This window comes from Choloepus didactylus, chromosome 7 (genome assembly GCF_015220235.1).
Source record: "Choloepus didactylus isolate mChoDid1 chromosome 7, mChoDid1.pri, whole genome shotgun sequence".
Lineage (NCBI taxonomy): Eukaryota > Metazoa > Chordata > Mammalia > Pilosa > Megalonychidae > Choloepus > Choloepus didactylus.
Window position 1 is genome coordinate 110375652 of NC_051313.1, and position 25771 is coordinate 110401422.

The 25771-nt window shown below is 42.7% G+C and overlaps 2 protein-coding genes and 1 non-coding gene across 8 annotated transcripts in view; 2 read left to right on the forward strand and 1 right to left on the reverse strand.

Annotated features, from left to right (window-relative positions):
• Window positions 1-4096: 4096 nt before the first annotated feature.
• TREML1 (triggering receptor expressed on myeloid cells like 1) lies at window positions 4097-8709 on the forward strand. Of its 2 annotated transcripts, XM_037842646.1 has the most exons (6): window positions 4115-4559; window positions 4750-5082; window positions 6716-6803; window positions 7166-7251; window positions 7773-7825; window positions 8168-8709. In XM_037842646.1, exons 1-6 carry the CDS (start codon window positions 4517-4519, stop codon window positions 8480-8482), a joined length of 918 nt encoding a protein of 305 aa, XP_037698574.1. In that variant the 5' UTR covers window positions 4115-4516; the 3' UTR covers window positions 8483-8709. The 2 variants fall into 2 exon arrangements, with proteins under 2 accessions (XP_037698575.1, XP_037698574.1); XM_037842647.1 differs by lacking the exon at window positions 7773-7825 and having other exon boundaries at window positions 4097-4559; window positions 8168-8337.
• A 5762-nt stretch (window positions 8710-14471) lies between these two features.
• LOC119541066 lies at window positions 14472-14578 on the forward strand. Its single transcript, XR_005218196.1, has one exon. It is a non-coding gene; the product is annotated as a U6 spliceosomal RNA (small nuclear RNA).
• Window positions 14579-18340: 3762 nt separating this feature from the next.
• LOC119539263 (adenylate cyclase type 10-like) overlaps window positions 18341-25771 on the reverse strand; it is a 52752-nt gene continuing 45321 nt past the window's right edge. For 2 of the 5 annotated variants that reach the window (XM_037842643.1, XM_037842642.1), the window contains 9 exons: window positions 24406-24578; window positions 23653-23809; window positions 21433-21637; window positions 21245-21341; window positions 20850-20968; window positions 20474-20591; window positions 19810-20008; window positions 19080-19293; window positions 18341-18578 (listed from right to left, as the gene is read on the reverse strand). In XM_037842643.1, the coding sequence (XP_037698571.1) occupies window positions 18511-18578; window positions 19080-19293; window positions 19810-20008; window positions 20474-20591; window positions 20850-20968; window positions 21245-21341; window positions 21433-21637; window positions 23653-23809; window positions 24406-24578 (1350 nt within the window). In that variant the 3' untranslated portion in view covers window positions 18341-18510. Of the gene's footprint in view, window positions 18579-19079; window positions 19294-19809; window positions 20009-20473; window positions 20592-20849; window positions 20969-21208; window positions 21342-21432; window positions 21638-23652; window positions 23810-24405; window positions 24579-25771 lie in introns of those variants that run through there. The other 3 variants (XM_037842644.1, XR_005217817.1, XM_037842645.1) reach the window with 3 other exon arrangements.

Below are 25771 nucleotides of genomic sequence, written 5' to 3' on the forward strand. Positions count from 1 at the left end.
CTTAAAATACCAAGTCCCCCCTTTCTCAATGGTCCCAAACCAGGCAGCCAATTTTTTCATTCTTCTCTCTTTTCTCTTCCCTAGATGTAATCACCAAGTGCTGCCTCCTTCTCCTCCGGAATGTCTCTAGCATCTAGTCTTCCTCCTACTTCTCCTGCTTTCTCCTGCCCTTCACCTTCCTTTGGATTATTGCTGGCCTCCTGCCCCAGGGCACCCCACTCCTGCCTCCCTCTTGGCCAAGTTCATCTAATTCCCAGATGACTCAGCTATTCATTTCCCTAAAGCTTTGCTTTCATCATGCTACTCCCCATCCAGAGAAACCACAAGGGCTCGAATCGTAGAGTGTCGTACATCAGAAATGAGAACCACTGGTCCAACCTTATTGTACAGGAAGGAAACTGGGGCTCAAAGAGGGAAAGGGACTTATCCAAGGTCCCCAGTTGGGCCTGGAAATCCAAAGCTCATTTGGCATTCAAGGCACCCTACCCTCTAGCTCTATCTTGCTCATTTACTCATTTACTTATTCGATAAATATCTTTTGAGCATGTGTTATGTGTCAGGTACCATTCCAGATACTGGAGGTAGAGCAGTGAGCAAACAGGCAAAGATTTCTGCCCAAATGGAGCTTATGACCCAGTGGGCAGAGGAGAAGGCAAAAGGTGCTAAAGAAAACATTAAAATAAAGCAGGCTTAAAACAAAACAAAACAAAATAAAAACAAAAGCAGGTTTAGGCGTATTGGGGGCACAGAAGGGATGGGGAATGCAATTTTAAGCGGGGTGGTCAGAAGGGGCCTTTTGAGAGACACTTGAAGGAGGCAAGGGGTGTCCCCAGCCTCTGGGCATCCTTATTGTCTCTCCCAGTAGCCACAGCGACAGCGTTGCATTTTCTGCTCTCCCCTTTGCCCAGGCAGGTGCATCTGGCTGCACAGCTGCACTTACTTCCTTTAGTCCATCACCCAAGGGGAGCCTTGGAGTCCAAAGGCACGTCTCCCATGACACAGGCCTGAATTTCAAGACCACTGTACCATTGACTTCCCCTGAAAAAACAGTAAAGGGTTCCTGGAAAATGTATGCGGCCCTTTCCGACTCTACAGAGAACTCTGCATAGACTGAGGGTGTAGAACACAATGGCAGGGTGCCATAGTCACCTGCTGGTGGGGGACCTGCCTCTGCCTGCCAGGTTCACAGTGGACTACCAGGCACAGGCTCTAAAAGTGGGGAATTACGACAATAATGCACCTCCAGTTAAATCCCAGATCGCCAAGTTCTCCTGGATCCTCGACCCACTGTATAACATTCAGAAATGCACAACACGTCTGGTTCTATAAGGCAGAATGACCATTCCTTTATTGTCTCACCCTGAGCCAAATGCCAGATACCAGACTTCCCAGCCTCCATGTAGTTAGAGCAGTCACGTGACCCAGCCCACAGTCAGATCTGCCCCCCACACTGTGATGTTGGAGTCAGTGACACCGAGACGAGTGACCCTGGAGGATTTTTCTTGGCATCAGGGTTAGCCATGGTAGCTGCAGCTTCACTGCTTAGGGGTGGTGGCAACAGTGTCCTCACCAGAGTGGTGTGGCTTCGGCTCTGCCCTGCAGCCTCCCTTTGTCCCTTCTTATTTTCCAGCCTGGATCTCTCACCATCCCGCTGCTTCTGTGCAGCATCCAAGATCCTTTCTGTAGACTAGTATTCTGCTTAACTTGGTTACAGATGAGAGCTCTAACTGTTAAACAATGTCATCATTTGGAGGTTTAAATTAAAGTTGTCCCCCTCACGCCCTAAAATTACTCAGGTTAACCTGCCTGCCCAGGAGCACTCCATTCCCTGGGTCAGTGGCATTCTCTGCTTCAGGCTGACGGCAGACCCAGCCTAGAGCAGTGTCTCCCAACCTTGGCTACACATTGGAATCCTGGGGAGCTTTAAGAAGTTCTAATGCTTGGGCCCCACTCCCCAGAGATGCTTATTTAAAAGGTCTGGGTCCCTGGAATTTTTAAAGCACTCCACCCCCCACCTCCCACCCCCCAACCCTATCCCCCAATAATTCTAATATGCTACTAAGGTTGAGAACCACTGGCCTAGAGTAATGAGGTCATAGCTCAAGAAGAGTAACAAAGGAAGATAAGCAAATGACATACTAAAGAAGAACTATAAATGGCTCTAAAATATATGGAAAGATAATCTTTCTCACTCAGAATAAGATAAAGCGTAAATGAAAACTACACTGAAATACAATTCTTCCCCTACCAGATGGGCAAACGTTAGAAAGTTTTATAATGCACCATGTTGGTGAGAGGTGGATGAAACAAATACATACATTGTTGATATCTATCAAAATTGCAAACACTCCATACCCTCTGCCCCAGAGATTCCATTTCCAGGAACTTGTCCTGCAGATATACTCAGACATGATTAAAATGATGATATGGACAACTATTAATCATTGCAGCCCTGTCTGTAGTAGAAAAGCCTGAAAAAAACCTCAGGGTTGGAAAATTAACTGTGATATTGTTATGGATTGAATCATGCCCTCCACAAAGACATGTTCAAGTCTTAACCCCTGTCCTGTGGGCATGAACCCATTGTAAACAGGATCCTTGAAGATCCTATTAAGATGAGGCCAGACTGAACTACCGCCCCACCAGGCAGGAGACTAGAGGAGCCCTCTCTGAGAAATTTGCCAAACCAGAAGAAAAGATTTATAGATAGTACCATGTGGGGGTTCCACAACCCCACCTCCCAAATGGCCAAGTCCTCACCTGGTCACCTTATGGGGAAGCCCATCAGGCAACAAGCCTCCCCAGTATAGACAGAGCTTCCAAATACCTGACTCTTAAACATAAATGGGCAGCCAAGAATCAAGAGTTACCCAAGGAAAGCTTATAACTAGAAAAACAGATCAGAACAAATATAAATATGTATGTCTACATATATATACCTATACATACAAATACATATACACACACATATATTTGGAGGGAACAGGGACACTGTGGGGAGAATAAAACTTTTAATATTTTCAGTGAGAAAATGGTGCATTCATGAAACAAGAAGAGTATGCTATACATAAGAAATAGAGAATAAGATATTAAGTCAGAAACTGTGAAAAGTCTGAGCTTTTACCCTACGTGCAAGATAAGTTAGCCTACCATAGTTCCTCACACACACACTGGGTTAGGACACAGGCAGTTTATTGTTCACATTCTGTGGTGGCTCCCTATACCCCAGTTCCCCACAGAGTGACAGGAATGAGGCCAGGTGTCACCTGTGCAGGTAGTGGGTTGCATCACAGGAGAGGAACCCCCAAATTACGAGACCTGCATCTTACTTAGGGCACCTGACCTGTCCTCTCCTCTGAAGAAAGAGAGACCTTTACAAGCCTCCTCCAGGGGAGTGGGGTGGGAAAGGGGGTTAGCAGATCTCTCTGGAGCAATTCACTATCTCCACCTCCGAGGCAGCTTTGCTATCTAATCAGCCTTGAACAAAGCTTGGTCGGCGCCTTTGCTCAGAAGTCTCAGACCACGCAGAAGGGTGGAAATATCCACGAAGAACTGGCTCCCAACAAAGGAGACAAAATACATGACAACATGAAGCAAAAATACAGGGCTATAAATAAGAAATACTTGGAGAATAAGAAAGAGATCTTGTCAATTAAGAATATTAAAAAATAAACTCTAAAGGGACAATAGCAGGGTTGGAAGAAAAGAATGAAGAAATTTCTCAGAAAGCAGGACAAAATGGATAAAAAATGGAAAATGGAGAGAAAATATATGAAATATAAGAAATAAAATGAAAATATATGAAACTGAGATGAGGCTCAATATCCAACAAATTAAGGAGCTCCAGAAAACAGATGGGGAAAAAGGCAAATGGAAACATAATTATCAAAGAAATACATTTTTAAGAAATATGTATTTCAGAACAGAAGAATTAGATGCACATTGAAAGGGCATAGGGAGTGCCCAGCACAATAAATGAAAAAATACCCAGGCCACGGCACACCATCAAGGTGTAACTTCCAGTTGTGAGGTTGCACTGCTGGGAGAAAGACAATCTCCTGAAAGCTTGGGGTGGGGGTCATTCATAAGACATTTAGAATCAGAATGACTTTGGATCACGGCTAGGACACTTTGCCGTCCTGTTTTACAGCTCTGCAGCCCATATTTGGAAGATCCTGAAGAGCATCTTCTCTCTCTATTGCTTACCAGTTGCCATGATCCTCCTCCCAGCCCTTCCCTTAGCTGGGCCCCAGCCCCCCAGGCTTCAAGCCTTTCCTCAGGCCTTCCACCCTGCTTTGCCCAACCCTACTCCCAGGCTAAGTTCCTGAGCACTGAGTGGACCAGGGTTTAGAAGTCGTTCCTTATTTCCACTCACCAAGTTGCCCACCAGGCCCGGCTTCCCACCCCGTGGTCACTGAGAGGCCCATGTGACTGTCTAGGCAGATGTTTCCTGCCCTTAGGGGAATGCTGTGTCACTGCCCACACCAGCCCAGAGCTGACAACTCTCTGCCCAGCCATGGGCTTCAACCTGCTCCTGCCGCTACTCCTGGTACTAGCAGGTAAGTTTCATAAGGAGCTGCACCTCTGGGCCCCATATAGTCAGCCCCATGTCCAGGAATAATTGGTGTTATGTTGGATGCCACCCACCCAGAAGATGGCCCTCTAGGTCCCAGTGCCTTTCTGCTAGTGGGTGGGTTGGGAGGTGGCCCTAGCCCCTGCCCAACATTCCTATCCCCTTTCCTTTCCTAGGCCAGGGCTCAGCTGACAGCCTTCCTGAAGTGTTAAAAGTGCCTGTGGGGGCCTCCATTCTGGTGCAGTGCCACTACCGACTCCAGGATGTCAAGGCTCAGAAGGTGTGGTGCCGGTTCTTGCCTGAGGGGTGCCAAACCCTAGCATCTTCGGCGGTGGATCGCAGAGCCCCCGAGAGCAGGCGCACGTTTCTCACTGACATGGGTGGGGGCCTGCTCCAGGTGGAAATGGTAACCCTGCAGGAGGAAGATGCTGGGGAGTACGGCTGCGTGGTGCAGGGAGCCACAGGGCCCCAGACCGTGCACAGAGTGGCTCTGCAGGTGATCTCACCAGGTGAGCCACCCTAGACCACCTCCCTCCTCCGCCTCTCTCCTCACCTCCCACCCCACACCCCCACACACATTCCATTGCCAAGGCTCTCAGGTTCCTTGGGTGGGGGGAGGACTTGGGAGGAGACATCCTTTCCCCAGCTCTGCAGCCAGCGGAAACCATACCGGTTGGGAAGTCTGAGATAAATCAGCCAAACAGCGGCCCCCTTCCCCCTCACACAAGCTGGTTTCCCACAGGAAAGCCTAGGCCATGGGGAAAAGCTTCATCAGTTTTTTCAACATAATACTGGTTTCTACTTGGAAATGTTTAAAACAAAGTTCAATTCGGGCATATAAACTGTAACTTTTTTTAACAGTTTCCAGTTTTTTACTCCTATCACAATGGGTTTGATGCCAGGTTGCTGAATTTTTTATCTTATTTGATTTTATAAGTCTTCACTGAGCATCTAGTGTTTACCTCACCCCCAGGCAGGGTACACTCAATTTCTGAACTACTTAAATGTATTCAGTTTTGATAAATGGAAAAGGTGTCATCAATATTTAAGCCATTGTTCGCAACCTTATTTTCAGTACAGAAAATATTTTTATGCGTTTCATTTTCACAGGAAAAAGGGGCAGGGAGGCAGGTGCTGGAGCCTTCCACCTACTGCAACTAAGCAGGTGCTGGAGACCCCGTGTGGCTGCTGATGATGGATGATCAGGCAGGGAGGTGGAGCATGGTGTCCAGGGGGGATGTGGGCAGGAGCTCCAGCAAGCATTTGGCTTCAGAGAGGTTTGCCCAAGGTGGCAGAATAAATACCAGGAGGGCAGGACATGTGCAGTGAGATTTGGGCCACAGCATCTCCAGTTCCTGCTTTGACATGAGGTGGGGAGCAGGCACAATGACTTTCTCAAAAACAAGTCAAGGAGCCCATCCCAGAGGGTCTGGAGGGACTGGCCAGGTATCCAAGACAGGTTCTCAGGCCCTGAGATACCAACCCTGAGTCCCACAGCCAGAAGTCAAGTACGTCGTAGGAACGACAGACGCCCCGTCACAATCCCACACCTCAGGGTCTGAGCAAGGCTCTCAGCATGGGTCAGTTGGTGTTGCATCCCATTAGGGCTGACTTGGGGTTCCTTAAATCCCCTGAGGTCAGAGCTCAGAATAGGTTTCAGCCAGCCTGCAGGTGGGGTCGCAGGGTTACAGGTAAGTGGAGAGGCCTAGCAGGCTGTGCAGAGGGCCCTTTTGAGGCTGTCATCACTGAGGAGGACAGCTGAAGAAATTTGTTCTGAGGTAGAGAGGGGAGGTGGGCACAGATAACCCAGGGAGTGTTTCTACATAGTCGGAGCAGCCTGATAAAACCAGAGCGTGTGGGGTAGAGCAGGTGAAGAAGAAACGCAGGGGAAGGGGAGGAGTCAAAGAGGTAGAGGGGAAAGTGGATATTTTCACAACTAGGTAAAGACATCAAGAGCCAGTATTGTTCCCTGGCCCTCAGAATGAGAGGCTCTAAGGAACACCCCAAGTTTCCTCTTCTTTGTGCTTCTTACTCAGGACCTATCTTCCTCATCGCCACAATCCCGGCCCCTCAAAGCCCAAGAGGCTACTGAACTCAGCCTCTAATGGGAATGTGCTCAATGAATGTTTCCTTCTGACTCAGATCCTGACCTGAAGACTGATGGGACCGGCAGTCTGGCTGACCCTGAAGGCAGCGTTAGCCCTCTGGAACCCAGCCAGGATGAGAAAAGGTACGAGGACTGGATTTGGGTGGCTAGCAGAAGGGTGTGGTGAAGATATGACTTATTTAAGAGCCCCAGACTAAATCAAAGGGGAAACCTTATCATTCCTCCCATCCCTAGGGAACTTCTGATCAGGCAGACAAACAGACATACCTCATCCCAGATCAGCAATGCTCCCTTCAGCCGGGATATCTTGATAATGTCTCCTGCTCTGGCTGAGTCTGCCCTCCCCATTCCATCCCATGGAAAATCTTCTAACCATGGATCACCAAGAGTGTGAACCCCTCTGCCACTGCTCCAGGGCTCCTAAGGAGCAGCTCCCCGCAGGGTTCAAGGCTAAGCCTGCCAATCTGTCCCTTTCTGTCCCTCAGCATCCCATTGATCTGGGGTGCTGTGCTCCTACTGGGCCTGCTGGTGGCAGCGGCGGTGCTGTTTGCTGTGATGGCCAAAAGGAAAGGTAGGTAGCTGTTTTTCCATCTATCACAGCTGGGCCCCACTTGTCATGTATCAACCAGTTTTACCAACTAGGCCAGAAGTCTAGGTCTGTTCCCCCTACATAAAGAATTGTCTGGGCTTTCATAAAGGCCCCCAGACCCCAGAATTCACACAGCTGAGGGTTGGAGGGGAGGGGAGGTTCAGTGGGAGCAGGCCTAGGGAAAGACAGGAATTGGAAAGAGTGGGGCAGTGGGATTGGATGAAAAGTGACTGGAGGAGGTGGGGGACAGGGTTTAGGGAGGTAGGTTGAGTATTGAGGCAGATTGAAGGAAGCTATGGAAGCAATAAGTCGGTGGGGAAAGTTAGGGGAGGCTGGGAGGGTTGGGGAGACTGAGGGCCTGAGGGGGTAAAGGTATGGTGGGGGGAATGGTGGAAGGTCAGGCTGGACTAGGAAAGAGGTTTCAGAGGGTTCTGAAGGCAGCGAAGCGATGTGCTGTGAGCCAGCACAGGAAGCAGACTGCTGCTTGTCCTCTGTCCTGCCAGGGAACAGGCTTGATGCTTCTGGCCGATTCCAGAGTAGCAGAGTTTCAGGAATGGTAAGAGGCCTCTGCAGACCCAAGCACCAAATGCCCCCGACCCTCCATCTGTCCCACTCACTGACAGGTCCCAGGGTGGGGTAGAGAAAGGACTGGGACCCATTCACGGTTCAAACCTTCTGAAATGCTAGAAACTTGATACCAGTGGTTTCCCACCTTCCTAAACTTGGGGAAAAACTTGGTGCTCAAAAATCTTCAAACGGAGCTTGGTGAAACCCTCTTGGTCACTGAAAGACTCAGGTTTGAGAGCGACAGATCAGTGTAGGCCCAGGCTTCCCACCAAAGGGAACTGAGCACAGGGAGGCATTCCCTCTTTTCCTAATTTGCCTGATTTTGTTACAGGACTCCTCCTCAGTGGGCCACCACGTTAGTGGTTCTGGACTGGCTGCTGATTTGCCATCGGATGTACCATATGCTAGGCTCAACTCACCACTCTCCTTTGACAATACCACCTACACCAGCCTACCTCTTGATCCCTCATCAGAGAAACCCCCACCCTCACTCCCAACCTCATCAACCCCTCTGCCTCCTAAGGTTCTGAGCTGCTCTGAGTCTGTGACATATGCCACAGCTGTCTTTCCCAGAGGGAACAAGGGGGGAGGGGCCTCCTGTGAGCCAGTCCAGGATCCACCTAATAGCCAGACTCCAGCCAGCTAAGCTGCTCACAGAGACCATCCCTGGGGGTTCTGTGCATGCATCCATAGAGCTCATGCCTTACATCCTTAGGATATCAGAGCTCCTAGGGACTTTAGGATCTAATCTGATGTCCTGACTTTACTGATCAGGAAAGTAATGCTCAGATATAACTGGGGTGTCTTGGGAAAGTGTCCCCATGCTGGTTCCTCTACAATTACAACACTGGCTAAATAAACCTTAAATGATGATGACTGTGAGTTCTTGATGATTGAGGGGGGAAGGAAAAGGCTCAAGTTTGACTAATCACATGGCCTGTGAACTGGTAAGGCTGGTCCAGAGTATGTGCTCCATGATCTCCTGCCTGTCCTGCCAGGGGGAAGTGGTTTTGTTCCCTGCTCAGAATACTTCAATGTAATTTGGATGCAAGGGGCACCAAGAAAACTTCTTCAGAAAGTATTTCCTGCTTGCGTCTAGAAAACTCTTCCACTTTCTGCTCTATACCTTGTGAACAAGTGACATCTTATGATGTGACATTTTGTGATGGTAGCAAGATATGACATAGTGTGATGACTAGTTAAAGGAGACCCAGGACAGATTGGGTGTTTGAGATGGGCTGAAAAGAAACAGGAGTAAGGACAAAAACTGAAGAAAAGGATAAAAGAGATAAAAGACCTTTACAGGCATCAGTTTTTTCAGATCTGGCTCTTTCAACTGGGTGATCACCTGGCAGCACTGTTCCCTTTGGCCTGAACTCTGGAACCTGGTAAGAGCCCAGTACACAAAAAAGGCATGCAGGTGGAAGTGGGGAGAGTGGGGTGCAAGGTAAGGGGGTGGCCATGGTTAAATATCAGTGAAAGCTAGTCCAGACTGGGGGTGGGGTGGGAGGAACTCTCATGTCTCCACCAGGATTTCTTCTGAAACTTCAACTTGAAAATATTTGCCCATATTGTGATGGGAGACTTAGGTGGAGGGAATGAGGCACTCAGGAATCCAGTCTTATTGTAATCATGCGAAGCCAGGTGTAAAGAGTTTTTCATAATCTGGAGGGACCCCAAGCTTGGCCAGTGTACCTCAGGAGAAGGAACAGGGGCTGCCCTGGGCTCCCAGCTATGCAAGCCTATGAGTCTCTTTCTGGGGAGCTTCCTCTGATACTCAGGCTTTGACAGAACCCATGTTTGACTTCTGTCCCTCTGGATGCAGCCGCTGTCAGGTTGCCCACCAATCAACTCATTCTCCATGGTAAGACGACTAGGAATTGCCTGGTTGGAGAGGGTGGGGAGTGCAGAAGTGCAGAACAAAGTGTAAAAAGAACTCTCTGGGGGAGAGAAAAAAACTTACCCTGGTCTGAATGTACTTAGAACCTGTTGGAACCTGATAGAAGTAAAGTCTATTTAACAGGACAAAAGAAAGGGAGGAAGAGGAAATATGTTAATACCATCAATACTCATTGCAGAGTCTATGAATACCAAAACAAAGTCCTAGTTATAAAATGTAACTTCTAAATGAAAATACTGACCTTCCACATTATCCTAAGAAAACACACACAAAACAATGCAAAGAAAATGCTGGGGACATGGTGACACGTCGGTGGGAAAGCATAATATACGACAGAACTAAGACCAAAAATTTGTCATCAGATCAGCAAACATCAGTGGGCTAAAACTTACCTTTTAAACACAACTCTGGCCTGTATTCAAGAGACATACCTAATACAAAGTGATTTTTAAAGATTGAAAATAAAAAGATGGGAGAAGCATACTAAAAACTGTTTCATATCAGAAAATTCACATTCTTAACAACATGAATTAAGCTTCTTTCTCAAAAAGCTAGTTAAGTTAAAAAGGGGAAAATAATAAACAAAATAATTGATTCTTTGAAATGAAATGAAATAAGAGACAAACTATTAGTTAACTCAGTCAAGAAAAAGGGTAAAATAGAAATGACAAGGGAGAGATAATCACAGATACAAAGACAATGAAAAAAAAATACTGTGCTGGGGCCAGGGGATGAGAATGATTGTAAAGGGACCTGAAAGAACTTTTGGGGGTCACTGAAATTTCTCTGCCATGATGGTGGCAGTGGTTCCATGGGTGTACACATTTGTCAAAACTCATCAGATGGGTGAATTTTCTTGTATGTAAATTATATTTTGATAAAGTTAGTTTTTAAAAATACTTGAAAAACCACAAAGAATAGTTAAAATAATCTCAGAGAGGAAAAAGCCTTTTAAATTATGACACAGAACTCAGAAGCCATAAGAGACAAGACTCATAGATACATCAATACATTAATATACATTAAGAAAAGACATACATTTTTCTCCATTGCAAAATCATCATAAACAAAAGGCAAAACAAAATGAAGAAACATTTTGCAAATTATATGATAATTTTCCTAACCCTTATAAATCAATTAGTAAACACTTAATAGAAACATGATCATATGGTGTGTACACACAGCTCACAAAAATGGAAAGATAAACAGAGTAAAGATATTTAATTTCATCTAAGGGAAATGCAAATTGAAAGTACATTGAGAATGACTTTGGTGAAAATAGCAAAGATTCCAAAAATCTTGTCCTCCATAAAAGCAAAGAGAAAACTGGCAAAAATAATCAGAATCAACTTTTTCAGAACTCTGGAAATTAACTAAATATTTGCATCAATCTGGGGAATGTTTTCTCAAGAAAAATGTGTGAATCTCATTAAGAATAGTGAGATTTATGGCATTTTAACTTGCCATACTCCCATCCCCTGCTCTCCAGTTCTGTGGTACCCTTAAAAATTAACAGACCACATTTGTAGAGAAAACCAGCAGTGATAATCACCAGAGGGAGCAAAATGGGGCTGGGGCTTCTTCAAAGCCTCATTCCCAGAGAATGTGCATTATCTGTCTGGTTGTCTGGAACAATCGAATTGCAAGGCTGTCTGCATTTGAACTGACTGGGAGCTTGCCCATTGTGAAAAGCCTTCTCCCTGGGGATGTTTGTCAAAAACAATCACAGGCAATTGTTACAGGCAAACTTTGTGACTGCATGAGAGGGAGAATAACAGGAGGGGCAAACAATGGACCAACTGAAAAGCTTAAAAGGAAAAGTTGGGGAATGAGATGTTCATAGAAGATTTGAAAATTTCCAACAAATATGGAATACCTGAGAATCTAGAAGGCCATGCACATGCCCAGGGCTGTGTGCATGCTCAGTAAAAATGCTCAAATAAAAACACCTCAATCTCTCACCTGTGGCTGACCTAGAGGCTCTGCACAAGGAGGTGAAGGCTAAGGTTGGTTGTCATCTGCCTAGCTGAGTGTTGAAGGTGTGCCCAAACCTCACAGAGAGCCCCTTGTAAAAGACTAGGATACTTATTAGTTTCAGGCAGTTAAGGAGATCTCTGACCAATCATTAGATGACCACTAAGCTAATCTAGCAGAGACTTCAGTGGCCACACATGACAAAGAATATAAACTTTACAGGATTCATTCAGAAAAGTCACTAAAGAAATAAACAACTACAGCAACAAACAGCAATAACAAACATTGGAGAGGGAGAAAACGGCTTTGTAGAGTTGCCACATTATTTAAAAAGCAATAAACAGAAGCTGTCACTGAGTAAGTCCTAACATAGGACATACTAGACAAAGACTTTAAATCAGCCATTTTAAATATGTTCAAAGAACTAAATGAAACCAGGGCTAAAGAACTAAAGCAAAATGGTAGACCTATGCCTCACAGAGAGAAAATACAAATAAAGAGGAAAGAAATGACAATGAGGATGATAATAATGATAAAAAGAAATTCTGCAGTGAGAAAGTACAATAACTGAAATGAAAAATTCACCACAGGGGCTCAACAGCAGATTTGAGCATACAGAAGAATCAGCAAACTTGAAGATAGGTCAACTGAGATTATTCTGACTGAGGGTCACCATCAAGAATCACAACGATTAGGGAAATGCAAATGAAAACCACAATGAGACACCACTTCACACCTCTAGGATGACTATTATTTAAAAAAAAAAAAAAGGAAAATAGTAAATATTGACAAGGATGTAGGGAAAATGGCACTCTTGTGCATTGCTGGTGGGAATGTAAAATGGTGCAGCCACTGTGGAAAATGGTTTGGCAGTTCCTCAAAAAGTTAAACATAGAATTAACATATGGTCTGGAAATTCTACTCCTAGGTATATACAAGAGCTGAAGCAGGGACTTGAACAGATACCTGCACACCAATGTTCAGAGTAGCACAATCCACAATAGCTAAAAGATGGAAACAACCTAAGTGTTCATTGGCAGATGAATGGATAAACAGACTATGGCATGTACATACCATGGAGTATTATTTCCATAAAAAGAAATGAAGTTCTGATACATGCTAAAACATGGATAAACCCTGAAATATTATGCTAAGTAAAATATCCAGACACTAAAGGAAAAATACTGAATGATTTCACTTAAATATCTAGAGAAAATTCAGAGGCAGAAAGTAGATTAGAATTTACTAGGGGCCTGAGGAAGGGGAGGAATGGGGAGTTACTGCCTAAGGGTACAGAGTTTCTGATTTGGGTGATGAAAAAGTTTTGGTAATGGATGGTGGTGTTGGTAGCACAACATTGTAAATGCAATTAATACCACAGAACTGTACACTTCAAAATGGTTAATGTCACAAATTTCATATATGTTATACCAATAATTAAAAAAAATAAGAGTATCAAAATATGCATAATGGGAGTTCCAGAAGGGGAAGAGAGACAGAAAGGAGCATAAAGGATATTTGAATAAATAATGTCTGAAAACTTTGATTTTTTAAAAACCCACTGTTCCAGTTTGCTAATGCTGCCGCAATGCAAAATACCAGAAATGGATTGGCTTTTATAAAGGGGATTTATTCGGTTACCAATTTAAAGTTCTCATAAGTTCTCATAAGTTTTCATATAAAGGGGATTTATTCGGTTACCAATTTAAAGTTCTCATAAGTTCTCATAAGTTCTCATAAGATTGCCTTAAAGAATATGGCTTTTCTAGGGGACATAATATATCTAAACCAGCACATCCACATCACACTTTCATAAGCTCGGTGAACTCTTCATAGGATATATTCAAAGAGATCCACACCTAGACACATCATAGTCAAAACTACTCAAAGACAGACAAAGAACGAATCTTGAAAGCAGCAAGAGAAAAATGACTCATTACATACAAGGGATACTCAATAAGATTAAAGGCTGCTTTCACATCAGAAACCATGGAGGACAAAGGATAGCATGTTTAATGAGCTGAAAGAAAAAAAACAACTATCAATGAGGACTCCTGTATCTAGCAAAATTACCCTTAAAAAAAAAATGAAGGAAAAATTAAGACATTTCCAGATAAACAAAAGGTAAGAGCATGCCCTACAAGAAATACTAAAAGGAATCCTTCTGGCTGGAAGGAAAGGACATGAGAAAGTAACGTGTCAAAATCCAAGTGAACGTATAAAGGGCTCCAGTAAAGGTAACTGCATAGATAAATACAACAGAGAGTATAAATGTATTTTTTGTAACTATGTTTTTCTCCTGATTTAAAAAACTGCATAAAGGAATAACTATAAATCTGGGTTTATGGGTGCATAATGTATTAAGATTTAATTTTTATGACAATAGCAATAATGTGAGGAGTGGGGAGGAATAGGGCTATATAGGAAGGAGCAAGGCTTTTTATTATTATTAAGTTAGTATTGATCTGAACTAGTTGCCTTAAATTGAGATACCAATTGTAATTCCCAAAGCTACTACTAAGAAAATGACTAAAAATTGCATATACATATACACATATCAAGGGCAATGACAAGGAATTTAGATGGTACCCTAGAAAATAGCTATTTAATACAAAAGAAGATGGTATGGTGGAATAAAGGAATAGAAAAGACATAAGACATAAAGAAAACAAATAGTCAAATGGTAGATGTAAATTTTACCTTATCAATAATTGCACTAAATCTTAAATGGATTAAACACTTCAATTAAAAGGTAAGATTGGTGCTTGCTTTGGCAACATATATAATAAAATTGGAATGGTACAAAGAAGATTAGTATTGCCCCTGTGCAAGGATGACATGCAAATTCGTGTAGTGTTCCACATTTTTAGCAGGCAGAAGAATCAGTGAACTTGAAGACAGGACAACTGAAATTATCCAGTCTGAGTAGCAGAAAGAGACAAGAATGAAGAAAAGTGAACGGAGTCTAAGGGACCTGTTGGACATCATCAACCATACAAAAATATACATTATGGGAGTTCCAGAAGACGAGAGATGGGGGAAGAATATTTGAGAAATAATGGTCCAAATTTGATGAAAGGAATGAGCATACACATCCAGGAAGTTCAATGGACTCCAAATAGGATAAACGCAGAGAGTCCACATTGAGACACATAAGCAAACTGACAAATATCAAAGAAAAAGAGGGAATCCTGAAAACATCAAGATGTGATTCATCAGGTAGGTTCAAGAAATCCTTAGTAAGATTAGCAGCTGATTTTTCATCAGAAACTGGGAAGGCCAGAAGGCAGTGTGATGGCATATTTAAAGTACTAAAAGAAAAAAAAATGTCAACCAAGAGTTTTATGTCTGGTAAAACTGTCCTTCACAAATGAGGGAGAAACTGAGACATTGCCGTGTCTCAAATGTAATGTAGGCACTACCACTAGACCCGCCCTACAAGAAATGTTAATGGGAGTCCTTCATGTTGAAAGGAAAGGACACTAGAGAGTAACCTGAAGTCATTTGAAAAAATAAAGCTCTTTGGTGAAGTAACTGCATGGCTAAGTATAAAAGCTAGTATTATTATATTTTTGGTTTGTAACTTCATTTTTTATTTCTTACATGATTTAAAATACAAATGCATAAAAATAATAAATCTATGTGAGTGGATACATATGTATATAAATGTAATTTATGACAAAAACAACGTAAGGGAGGTTCAGAGAGGTTTAGGAGCAGAGTTCTTGTATGCTACTGAAGTTAAAGTTATATCAAGTCAAATTAATTATTACAGGTTTAGGATGTTAAGTGTAATCCCCATGGTAACCACAAAGAAAATATCTAAAACATATACACAAAAAGTAATGAGAAGGGAACCAAAATAGTTCACTACAAAAGATCAAATAAACACAAAAAAAGGTAGCAATGGAAGAAATGATGGACAAAAAGGTATAAGACTACAAAAAATAAAAGCAAAATGGCCAAAGTCCTCCCTTATCAGTAATTACTTTAAATATAAGCGGAACAACTCTGAGATCAAAAGGTAGATTTTGGCACGATCCAACTATATGCTGTTGACAAGAGACTCAGTTTAGATCCAAAATAAACACACAAAAAAGGCAGTAACGGAATAAATGAGAGACAAAAAGGTTTAAGACTACAAAAAAAAAAAAAAAAAAAAAAAGTAAAATGGCCAAAGTCCTCCCTTATCAGTAATTACTTTAAATGTAAGTGGAATAACTCTGAAATCAAAAGGTAGTTTGGCATGATCCAACTATATGCCGTTGACAAGAGATTCACTTTAGATCCAAAGACACAAATAGGCTGAAAGTAAAAGGATGGGGAAAAAAATCCCATGCAAATAGTAACTAAAAGAGAGATGGGGATGCTATACCAATATTAAACAAAATACACTTTAAGTAAAACAGTTACAAGAGACAAAAGACATTATACATTGATAAAAGAATCAATTCATCAAGAAGATATAACAATTATAAACATATATGCACAAAACAGATCCCCCAAAATATATGAAGCAAACATTGACAGATTGAAGGGAGAAACAGAACTAGACCTAAGGAACATATATAGAACAGTCTATCTAACTACAGCAGAATCCATCTTCTTCCCAAATGCACAGGGATCATTCTCCAGGAATATGTATGTATATGTGTATGTTAATTTTCCAGTTTTCCCAGCACCATTTAATTCTATTCTTTCCCCATTAAATTGTCTTGACGCCCTTGTCAAAAGTCAATCAACCGGGGATGTGAAAGGAAATGAAATAAGCTTCAGTGGCAGAGAGATTCCAAAACGAGCCGAGAGGTCACTCTGGAGGGCACTCTTACGCACACTTTAGACAACCCTTTTTAGGTTCTAAAGAATTGGGGTAGCTGGTGGTGGATACCTGAAACTATCAAACTACAACCCAGAACCCATGAATCTCGAAGACCGATGTATAAAAATGTAGCTTATGAGGGGTGACAATGGGATTGGGAAAGCCATAAGGACCACACTCCACTTTGTCTAGTTTATGGATGGATGAGTAGAAAAATAGGGGAAGGAAACAAACAGACAAAGGTACCCAGTGTTCTTTTTTACTTCAATTGCTCTTTTTCACTCTAATTATTATTCTTGTTATTTTTGTGTGTGTGCTAATGAAGGTGTCAGGGATTGATTTAGGTGATGAATGTACAACTATGTAATGGTACTGTAAACAATCGAAAGTACGATTTGTTTTGTATGACTGCGTGGTATGTGAATATATCTCAATAAAATGATTAAAAAAAAAAAAGAAAATGGAAAAAAAAAAAAAAAAGTCAATCAACCACAGAGCTGTGGGTTTATTTCTGGACTCTCAAATCTATTCTATTGTTCTATGTCTATCCTATGCCAGTATCATACACTTTAATTATTGTAGCTTTGTAGTGCTCTTTAAAATCAGGAGGTGTGACTTCTCCAACTTTTGTCGTATTTACATCTCCATTTACAGAAAAGGAAATTAAGGCATAAGAAGATAAAGGCCCAAAGTAACACAGCCAAATTAGAATTTGAACTCAAGTTGTCTGTTTCCAGAATTCTTGCTCTTGACCAATACTCTATATTGTCTCTTAGAAACTTAAAGGAGTGGGGGAGGACTGGGGGAAGGTGGGTGAGAAAGAGAAAAGGGGGAGAAGGTAAAAGAAGAAGGGGAAGAGGTGGGAGTAGAGGGAGAGGATGAAGTAGAAGGGGAGGAAGAAGTGGGAGAAAAGAGAGGGGGAGGAGAGGAAGAAATGTATGGGCTAGATAGCATGATTTAAGGGGCACGTACAGAACTCCCTTTCCCAAACATTTCCTTCCTTGTACTTAAAATTCTGATTTTGACTGCTAGAACCAAATAGTGAAGAATGGGTAGGAACAGATGAAAGCCTGTATAACCTAGTGGTTAAGAGAATTAAACTCTGGAATCATATAGATCTGAGGTAGAATCCCAGCTCCACCACTTAGTGGCTGTGTATTTTGGGGTAAACCCTATCTAATCTTCAGCTTCTTCATCTGTAACAGTACTTACCTCACAGAGTCATATAAGGATTTAAAGAATGTATTTCAAGCACTTACTACAGTGCACAAAGTACATAATAAATGGTAGCTGTCTTAATAATTAGCTAATTGACTCTACAGATACTAAGTGATAAAGTTATAAAGTATAAAAATCAAGGGGAAGATCATATCCTGTGGAAGAAATATCAACAGTTAAAGGCCAAAGATGGCACTTCCTAAAAGGGAGGAAAAAAAAGAGAGCTAGAGTTATATACACTGTGGCAACTCTGCAATTTCACCTGGGAATGCACAAATCACATAGTGGAAAGGAGAAATGCATTCCCACACTCCTAAGTACCTCTCAAAAGATTCCTTGACTTCTCAGGAGCTCCTTACCACATCCGTGCTAAAAGAGGGCAAACTTCCATACATGCACTGCCAGCCTTTCTTAAGTAATGAAAAGCTCTTTATTTGCATTTTATTTTTCCATATGCTAATGGATCCCACCTTACATAGGTTAGAATCAGTTTATCCCAAAGCTTCCCAGGCATCCTGTCTATCCTTGGTTCTAATTTCTCCTACAGTTATGCTAATAACAACTCAAGAATTAAGGAAGATCTACACATCATGCCTCAGAAACACAGACTTTTATTTTGACAAAGATACAGATAGCAGTGATTGTAAGTCTAGTATATTTAATATGTACACTATACAGTATCTTGAAAAGGAGAACCTGGAGTACTTCCTAGCATTATATACAATAAAGAGAAATCATGGTTCCTTCAGAAGATTTTTTTGTTTTAACATATGCATTCTTGAGTTTCTTCTTCATCCTTATTCTCCTTGACATCAGCCACTCTGTCAAATCCTGAAGGCAGGCACATAAATAATATCACAAACACAAAGAATATCCTCAGTAATTACATACTTCACTCATGTCCACGAGAAAGAAGGCAGTTTGCTGGGCCCTAAGGAACTATACTGTTCCTCTCTTTTTCTTGTCCCACATCTCAGAATTTGCCTTCACAGACATTACACCATGACTTCTGGGGCCTTCTTTACTCCTTAGTGACCATTCAGCTACCGAGGGAACAATCTTGTAGTTTAAGCTGGGACCAAGGAAGAAATTTCTATGCCTAAGAGTTATAGATGCTGAAACACAAGGCTAACAGAGGCTGAAGCAGTTGCTCTGATTAACCACATAAGGGATCCCTGATTGTCTAGGCTGGGTCGTCTGGAACAATGACTAACTCCTTATATTGAAATGTCTCTCTTTACTTTGGAGGTGCAGCCTTTAACTTCTTGTGATTAAGAATCTGAGACTGTTTTTTATGACTTCCAAAAAAGGGTTCCAGGAAGGAATGCTTACCCTGTATTCCTAAATTTCCTTCAAAAGTGTTATTATCCTTCAGGAATTCTCCTGATATCCAAATCCTGGTCAAGCAGGTGTCAAAGGGTCTGAAGATGTTAGTCAAGGGCATGGATTCTCTCTTTCTACATCTCATTACAGATGCTTTAAGCTCAGAGACCCACTGGTGATAGACAGGGCAGGTAACACACCGGGAGAAGAACACTTTAAAGTACTGAAAGAAAAGGATGGTCCATTAGTTCAGGGATTATTACTTTCTTCCCCCACACTCCTTTGGAACTTATAACAGTTCCCACTCAGCATACTCACTCAGAGATGGGGAATAGGGAGGAGATACTCATGGAAAAGTAGGCCCAGAAAGTTTATTCTAGGATAGAGGAATTGGAATGTGTCTTAGATTCAGAAGCCATGTGATAGGTCAAACTAAAGACTGAGCCATAGTGGGTCAACTGAGAAGGGTTAAATGCTAACATTCTAATGGCATTTTAATGGCTGTGCAAAGGAGGAAAGTTAGGGAATCCAGTTCTGATCCAGATTCAAGAATATTGGGGAGGATAGATGATGTGGGTGGGAAGACATTCTAGGTAGAGAAATACAAGGGTTCAGGGAGGAAAGGGAGACAGAGCCAGTGAGGAGAAGAGTAAGGGAGAGATACAGGTGACAGAGTAACAGAGAGTGTAATCAAATGAGTTAGGTATTAATTGAAGGACAGCAGAGAAATAGCAGGTACCTTGAGTGTTTGGCTGTGAGTCTCTGGGGGAATCTGCATGAAGACACCCTCTAGTGTTTTCTGTAACATCAGCACCTGGCACTCAAGGAATCGGACAAAGCCATGTGAACCAAATACTGAGGCATTGGTTCCTTCCACTAACTGGCGAGCCTTTGAGAGGTGGTGCTCAAACAGGTCCCACTTTGAGTCCTGGGCAAACCTGGAGGGAAAGTCATAGCTGTCAGCTCTATTTCCTGCTTAACAATCATGGCTATTTCAGAAAATTATCACTTTTTTAAGGCTCTTAGATCTCCTAGACAATCAGAATTGAGATGCTGGTAAGTGCTCAAGGCTACTAACTCACATGCAAGGAGACCTAAACCACCAAATATTCAGCTTTGCCAAAGGTTACTCTAGCACTTAAATGTAACCCTAGCCCACTCAAAAGGTTATCATATTACTTAAACTTAACCTTCAACCTATATGCTTAAACCTATTAAGGGAAAAGAAGAATGCTTCTAGTAAGATGGCAGGGTAAGATAAATAGTTTTTAAAAGTGGGTTAGGGATACTGACCCCTCCTTCTTGGAGAGGTGAAAAGAGATAGCCTAAATGACTTCAGGTCAGCCTTAAATTTCTACCCTTTCCCACAGACTCTGAGTGAAACTCTGGGTGCCCCACATTACCACATGGCCAGGGAGGAGTGGACCCCCAACATGACATTGCTCTGAGAGGTCAGAATACAGCTGTGCTCATAGTGTTGAATGAAACGCAGACACTCCCCAAAAGGCCGACACAGCAATCCTGTGGGCAGAGAAGGTAACCAGGCTGGTACATGCTACCAAGGCCGAAACTGGGGTATGGAAGGTGTGTGGTATAGGGGGAAAAACATGGTCTGAAAGGCAGACACCCTTGAACCACAGCATGGTTCCAGAGAAACCAGGGGCCAGGAACAGAAGCCATGCTTGAGGGGCAGCTGCATGACTGCCTGTGTTCCAGACCCAGGGTCCCATCTGAGGTCTGAATCCCTCAGAAGGAGAGCAGAGCCCGGTGCAGATTTACCTTTTCCATAGAGCAGCAGATCTAAGCAAGCAGAATAGAAGCAAGCCAGGCCAAGGATATCATGACCCTGGGAAACGAGCGTCCACTGGCTCTCCAGCACATGGACACACAGATCAAATCTGCCGAGAGACAAAGCCACTGGGACCAGCTAGGGAGTGGGGAGGATGGTGAAGAGGAAGGGATCTCACCCCTTCAAAGAAGGCTGACACCCCCTAGAATCCTCCACACAGTCTTGTCTATATAAGGCACACCTATGCCTGGGATCAGACCTGTATCTAGTTAAAGGAGATAGGAAAATGTCTCTGAGACAGTTTCCTGGGTCTCAAATTTCTCTGGGGGAACATAACCACTCCTCTTACACAACAAAGAGAAAGGACAGAAAATGATCTTAATACTTCTTTTTCAGAAATGCGGATCTGAAGAGAACTGAGAGAACCAGATTCTCCAGAGCTGGTTTCTTGAGGTGTCTGCATATCTCATGAGCTTGAAAACCTAAGGGGGTTAAAGAGCATTGTGTGAGGTCTAGGTGTGAAAACCCTAACTCTCTAAAAGCCTTAGACCCATTAGTCCCAAGCACTATTACCTAACTTGATGGAGACCTCAAGATGGCCGAGGCAGAGCTTGGAGTAGGCCAAAGCCTGCATGAGCTGGGCTGTTGCCAACAATTCCTCCCTGGAGAAGCAACATTGGCTGATTTTCTGAATGGCCACCTGCTCACAGTGCAGCCACTTCTCCCTGTCACCCATGTTCTGTGAGAACTGGGAGAGGTCCACATAGGTAGAGACAACCTGTGGGGCAACAAACAGAGGGCAAAATATTCCCATTGTACTTTCACACTACATATCCATCTTATCCCTTTCCTGCAAGAATTCACTATGGTGCTCTGCTGCTCACTCAATCTGGATCCCTGGTGTCCCCACTACTCTCTTCCACTACAACTTCAAAAATATACTCCTTCTGGTCTCTACCCTTCTAATTTGATCATTCTCATAGCCTGTTCTTTAAACAAACCACTTTACTTGCCCTTCTCCTTCCCCTCCAATCCAGGACTTTCCCCTTCAAAATACTGGCCAAACTGTACCTCTTCTGTGTTTTCTCTATTAAGTTCTCCAATTCTTGCTCCTTAGAACTCTTCAGAATTGCTGCCTACTATCTCTAACTTTGTGCATAGTTGATGGTGCTTTTCTTCTTGAAACAATGCCTCCTCTAGGTTTCCAGGATACCACTCTCTCTTGGTTTTCCTTCTACCTCTCTGGTAACTTCTCAGTTTCTTTTGCTGGTTTTTCCTCATTGCCTGGACCTCTTAATACTGGAGATGTTAATCTTTGGCCCCCTTCTCTTTTCCCTACTCATTCTCTTTGTGATCTCTTTCAGTTTCATGGCTTTAAATACCATTTATACATCAATGCCTTCCATATTTCTATTCCAGCCCAGACGTCTCCCCCTGAATCCTAGACTTGTACATTCAACTGCCCACTCAACATTTCTATATGGATACCTTATAGGCATCTCAAATGAAAGATGTCCAAAACCCAGTTCCAGATCTTCCCCCAAATCTGTTCCTTCTGCAGACTTTTCCATCCCAATTGAGAGCATCTTTATCCGTTAGAACTCCAGGTCACGAATCTTGGAGCCGTCCTTGACTCTTCTCTTTCTCTCATATCCCAGAACTCACCCATCAGTGAATCCTACTGGCTCTATCGTCACAAAAGCCCACTCTTTCCCACTTCCATTGCTACCATCACAGTCCAAGCTTACCTCCACTTCTTGCATGTATTACACCAATACCCTCCTAACTGGTCAACCTGCTTCTGCCTTTGCCCCTTTCAGTTTATTCTCAATACAGCAACCAGAATGATCTTATTAAAATGTAAGTAGATCCTGACACAACTCCTCTCACAACCCACCAACGGTTTTCTATCTCTTTTAAAGCAAAAGCCAAAGACCCTTCAGTGGCCTACAAGGCCTACATCGTCTGCCATCCCACCCTTCACCAGTCTCTCTGAGCTCATCTCCTGGTTCTCTCCTCTCTTCTTTCTCCCCTGTAGCCACAATGGCCTCCTCACGGTTCCTCAAATACAGAGGACATGCAAGCCTTGTGGATTTATTGTGCCTTCTGTCTGGACACTCTTCCCCTGATATCCATGTGTCTCATTTCCTCACCTCTTTCAGATATGTGATCAAATGTCACTTTCTCAGTGAGGCTTTGTCTGACCATCTTGTTTAAAACTGAAACCCCAACCTCTCAAACCCCCAAATCCTCCTGCCTCTACTTTACTTTCCTCTGTTGCATTTATTATCACCTAATATACCATATATCTTATTTATTTTCTCCCCAGAGCCAAGAACAGTGCTGGGACATAACGGATGCACATCCAGTGTTTGTACAAAAAATGGACTAAAAAAGAGAGACAGAGGACAGACAAACAGACAGACACTAAAATTAGAAAGACATATCATTTCCTTTCCTTCTTTTCCTCTAAGTCAGCAGTTCTAATCCTTTTCTATATTAAGGATTTCTTTGAGAATCTAAAGAAAGCTTTGACCTTTTCTCTACCTCCCTCACCCCCCACCAAGTGTTCTTTTGAACATACACACAAAATTCTGCATTCAGTTCCAGGAGTTTATGGATAATCCATCTATAAACTCCAAATTGAGAAATCCTGCTCAAACACCTGATTAGTGGTATCGGTTAAGCTAGGGTATTGTGAAACCAAGTTAAAATTAGGAACTTGGCAGGGTCTCTCCCCTAACACCTTGGGTTCCTGAGCCAGGTCTAGAGGTAAAGCAAGGACTTGCCCACCTGAGCTTCATTTGCAAACTCCTCAGCTGAATTCTTCTGCATGAGAGTTGCCAGGCAGGCAAATCTGCGGTTGCTGGCTGTGGCCTCCAGGTTATAGAGCTGCCAGAGCAGAGATAGGCAATGCACCTGCTGCTGCAGGACTGCCAACTTCTTCTTACTGTGGTGAAGCACAGGGTGGTTAGCACACCCTTACCTGTCACCAAGGGCCACTAGTCCCTCCCCACAAGAAATCCAAGTCTTCTCAACAGGGGCCATCTCCAGACTTTCAAACTCAGAAATGTTCCTGGGATCTCGCTGCTTCTAACTCCACATGCCATTTTAATTCATCCCTCTTGATCAGGAGAAGTTCAGAGAGAGTTTTGTAAGACAGGTTCATTTTTTGAATTGCTATTTTGGCTGAGTGTTTTTCCTACAAATTATTATAGCTTAAAAATTAGACGACAATTCAGTTTATTTCTCTGCTTCATATATGTATAATTATATATATCTTTTTTCAGTATATGTAGAAATACATTTACATATTTTTATTTGAAAGAGACAGGGGAACACCACACTCCAAAAAGAAAAGGAGTCCCCATATTGCTAATATTTAACCTGTACAGGGAGTAAGGTGGAAGACCTAGAACTGTCTATTATGTGGTTGAAGAGAACAGTCTAAGGTCAATACAGGCAAAGCTCCAGGCTGGGCCCTACTTTAGCTGCAGTTCTCTGTGGCCCTAAAGGGAACCAGGGCAATTTGGCCTGGCTTCTCACTTCTCACTAGAGTTGTTTGGAGACTGGCTCAGGGAACAGGAACGCCAATATTTTTCCAGGAATGTCTGGAAAAGGACACCAAACCAGGTCCAAGGGAAATTCCTTTTCAGTAGTCGAAGGGCTTGCCTAGCCAACTTTTTGGCTAAGGTGATCTGTCCCATGTTGAAGCAGACCTGGAAATGGGAAAGTGAGGAACAATAATATATATGTAAGAAGAGAAGCATGACAAGGGTTTGGAGATAACACCCTGGTTCTTTAATTTGGGGATGTATAGTTGGGATAACTGAGGTGCTAGAGTGAGCTGGGTTGGAGCTCACTCTAACACCTAACAATCAACATAAGCAAGGAAAGGAGTGATGAAATAGGATGATGGAGAAAGCCTTCTCCTTTCTCATCTCCCACACATCTGGCAGCAAACAGCAGAGGAAGGCTGTGATTTAGAAAGCCATGATGCTAGTCCAAGATGGGATGGTCATTTGGGTGGAGACTCAGATGTTCCATGGAAAGGATATGAAATATCACCAAATCTCATATCTCTCTTCCTTAACAGGCTGTACCACCACTGTGACGTGGGGGTGGGAATTGGGAAGTTACCTTGAAGTTCCCTAGACCTTCACATACTAAGGCTGAATTCTCAAGAAAGTGACAAGGTCTATATGATTCTAGAATAACCTTGGGAAGACTGAACAACAACTTCTTCTTATAAAGGGAAAGAAATAATTATTTAACTTTGCAACAAAGACCTTTTGGTTGAAACACCAATAAAGCAACACTGTGGACAACTCTATTCCCTTTGGTCTTCCATGCATCATATACATTGGGTTCACTCTCCTAAGCAGAGTATCTTCAAGTTTACACTAAAATAAGTTAATATATTTCCTCAATGAGCAAAGGACATGAATGGGCAATTCACACAAAAATAAATATAAATGACCAATAAACATGAGAATTAGGTACCTTACTCATTAAGAAATACAAACTAAAATATGACATAACTTTCATCCATAGATTAGGAAGTTTACAAAAAGACTGATAATGTCTGATATTGGCAAGGATGTGAACAAATGGGAAAAAACTCAAATCAAGATAATATTTTTGGTGAGCAATTTGGGAATATATTTATTAAATGTAAAATTGTTCATCTCTTTTGCCTTAGCATTTCTACCTCTGGAAATTTCTCATATAGAAACACTCTCACCAGGGAAGAAAGATATATTTATAAGAATGTTCCCTGTAGCAATGTTTACAAATTAGATACAACCTAAATGCATAAGAAGCGGGGAATGGTTAAATAAACTATGATATCCATACAACAGAGTACTTGCAGCTGTAACTATGTGATGGACCAGGATGGACAGCAATATGC

Bases quoted from the DNA above. Each gene is read 5' to 3' on its own strand.
- TREML1 (XM_037842646.1), top strand. From the start codon at position 4,517: ATGGGCTTCAACCTGCTCCTGCCGCTACTCCTGGTACTAGCAG. The intron at 5,083-6,715 runs GTGAGCCACCCT...CTTCTGACTCAG, and splicing joins TCTGCAGGTGATCTCACCAG to ATCCTGACCTGAAGACTGAT. The intron at 6,804-7,165 runs GTACGAGGACTG...TCTGTCCCTCAG, and splicing joins CCCAGCCAGGATGAGAAAAG to CATCCCATTGATCTGGGGTG.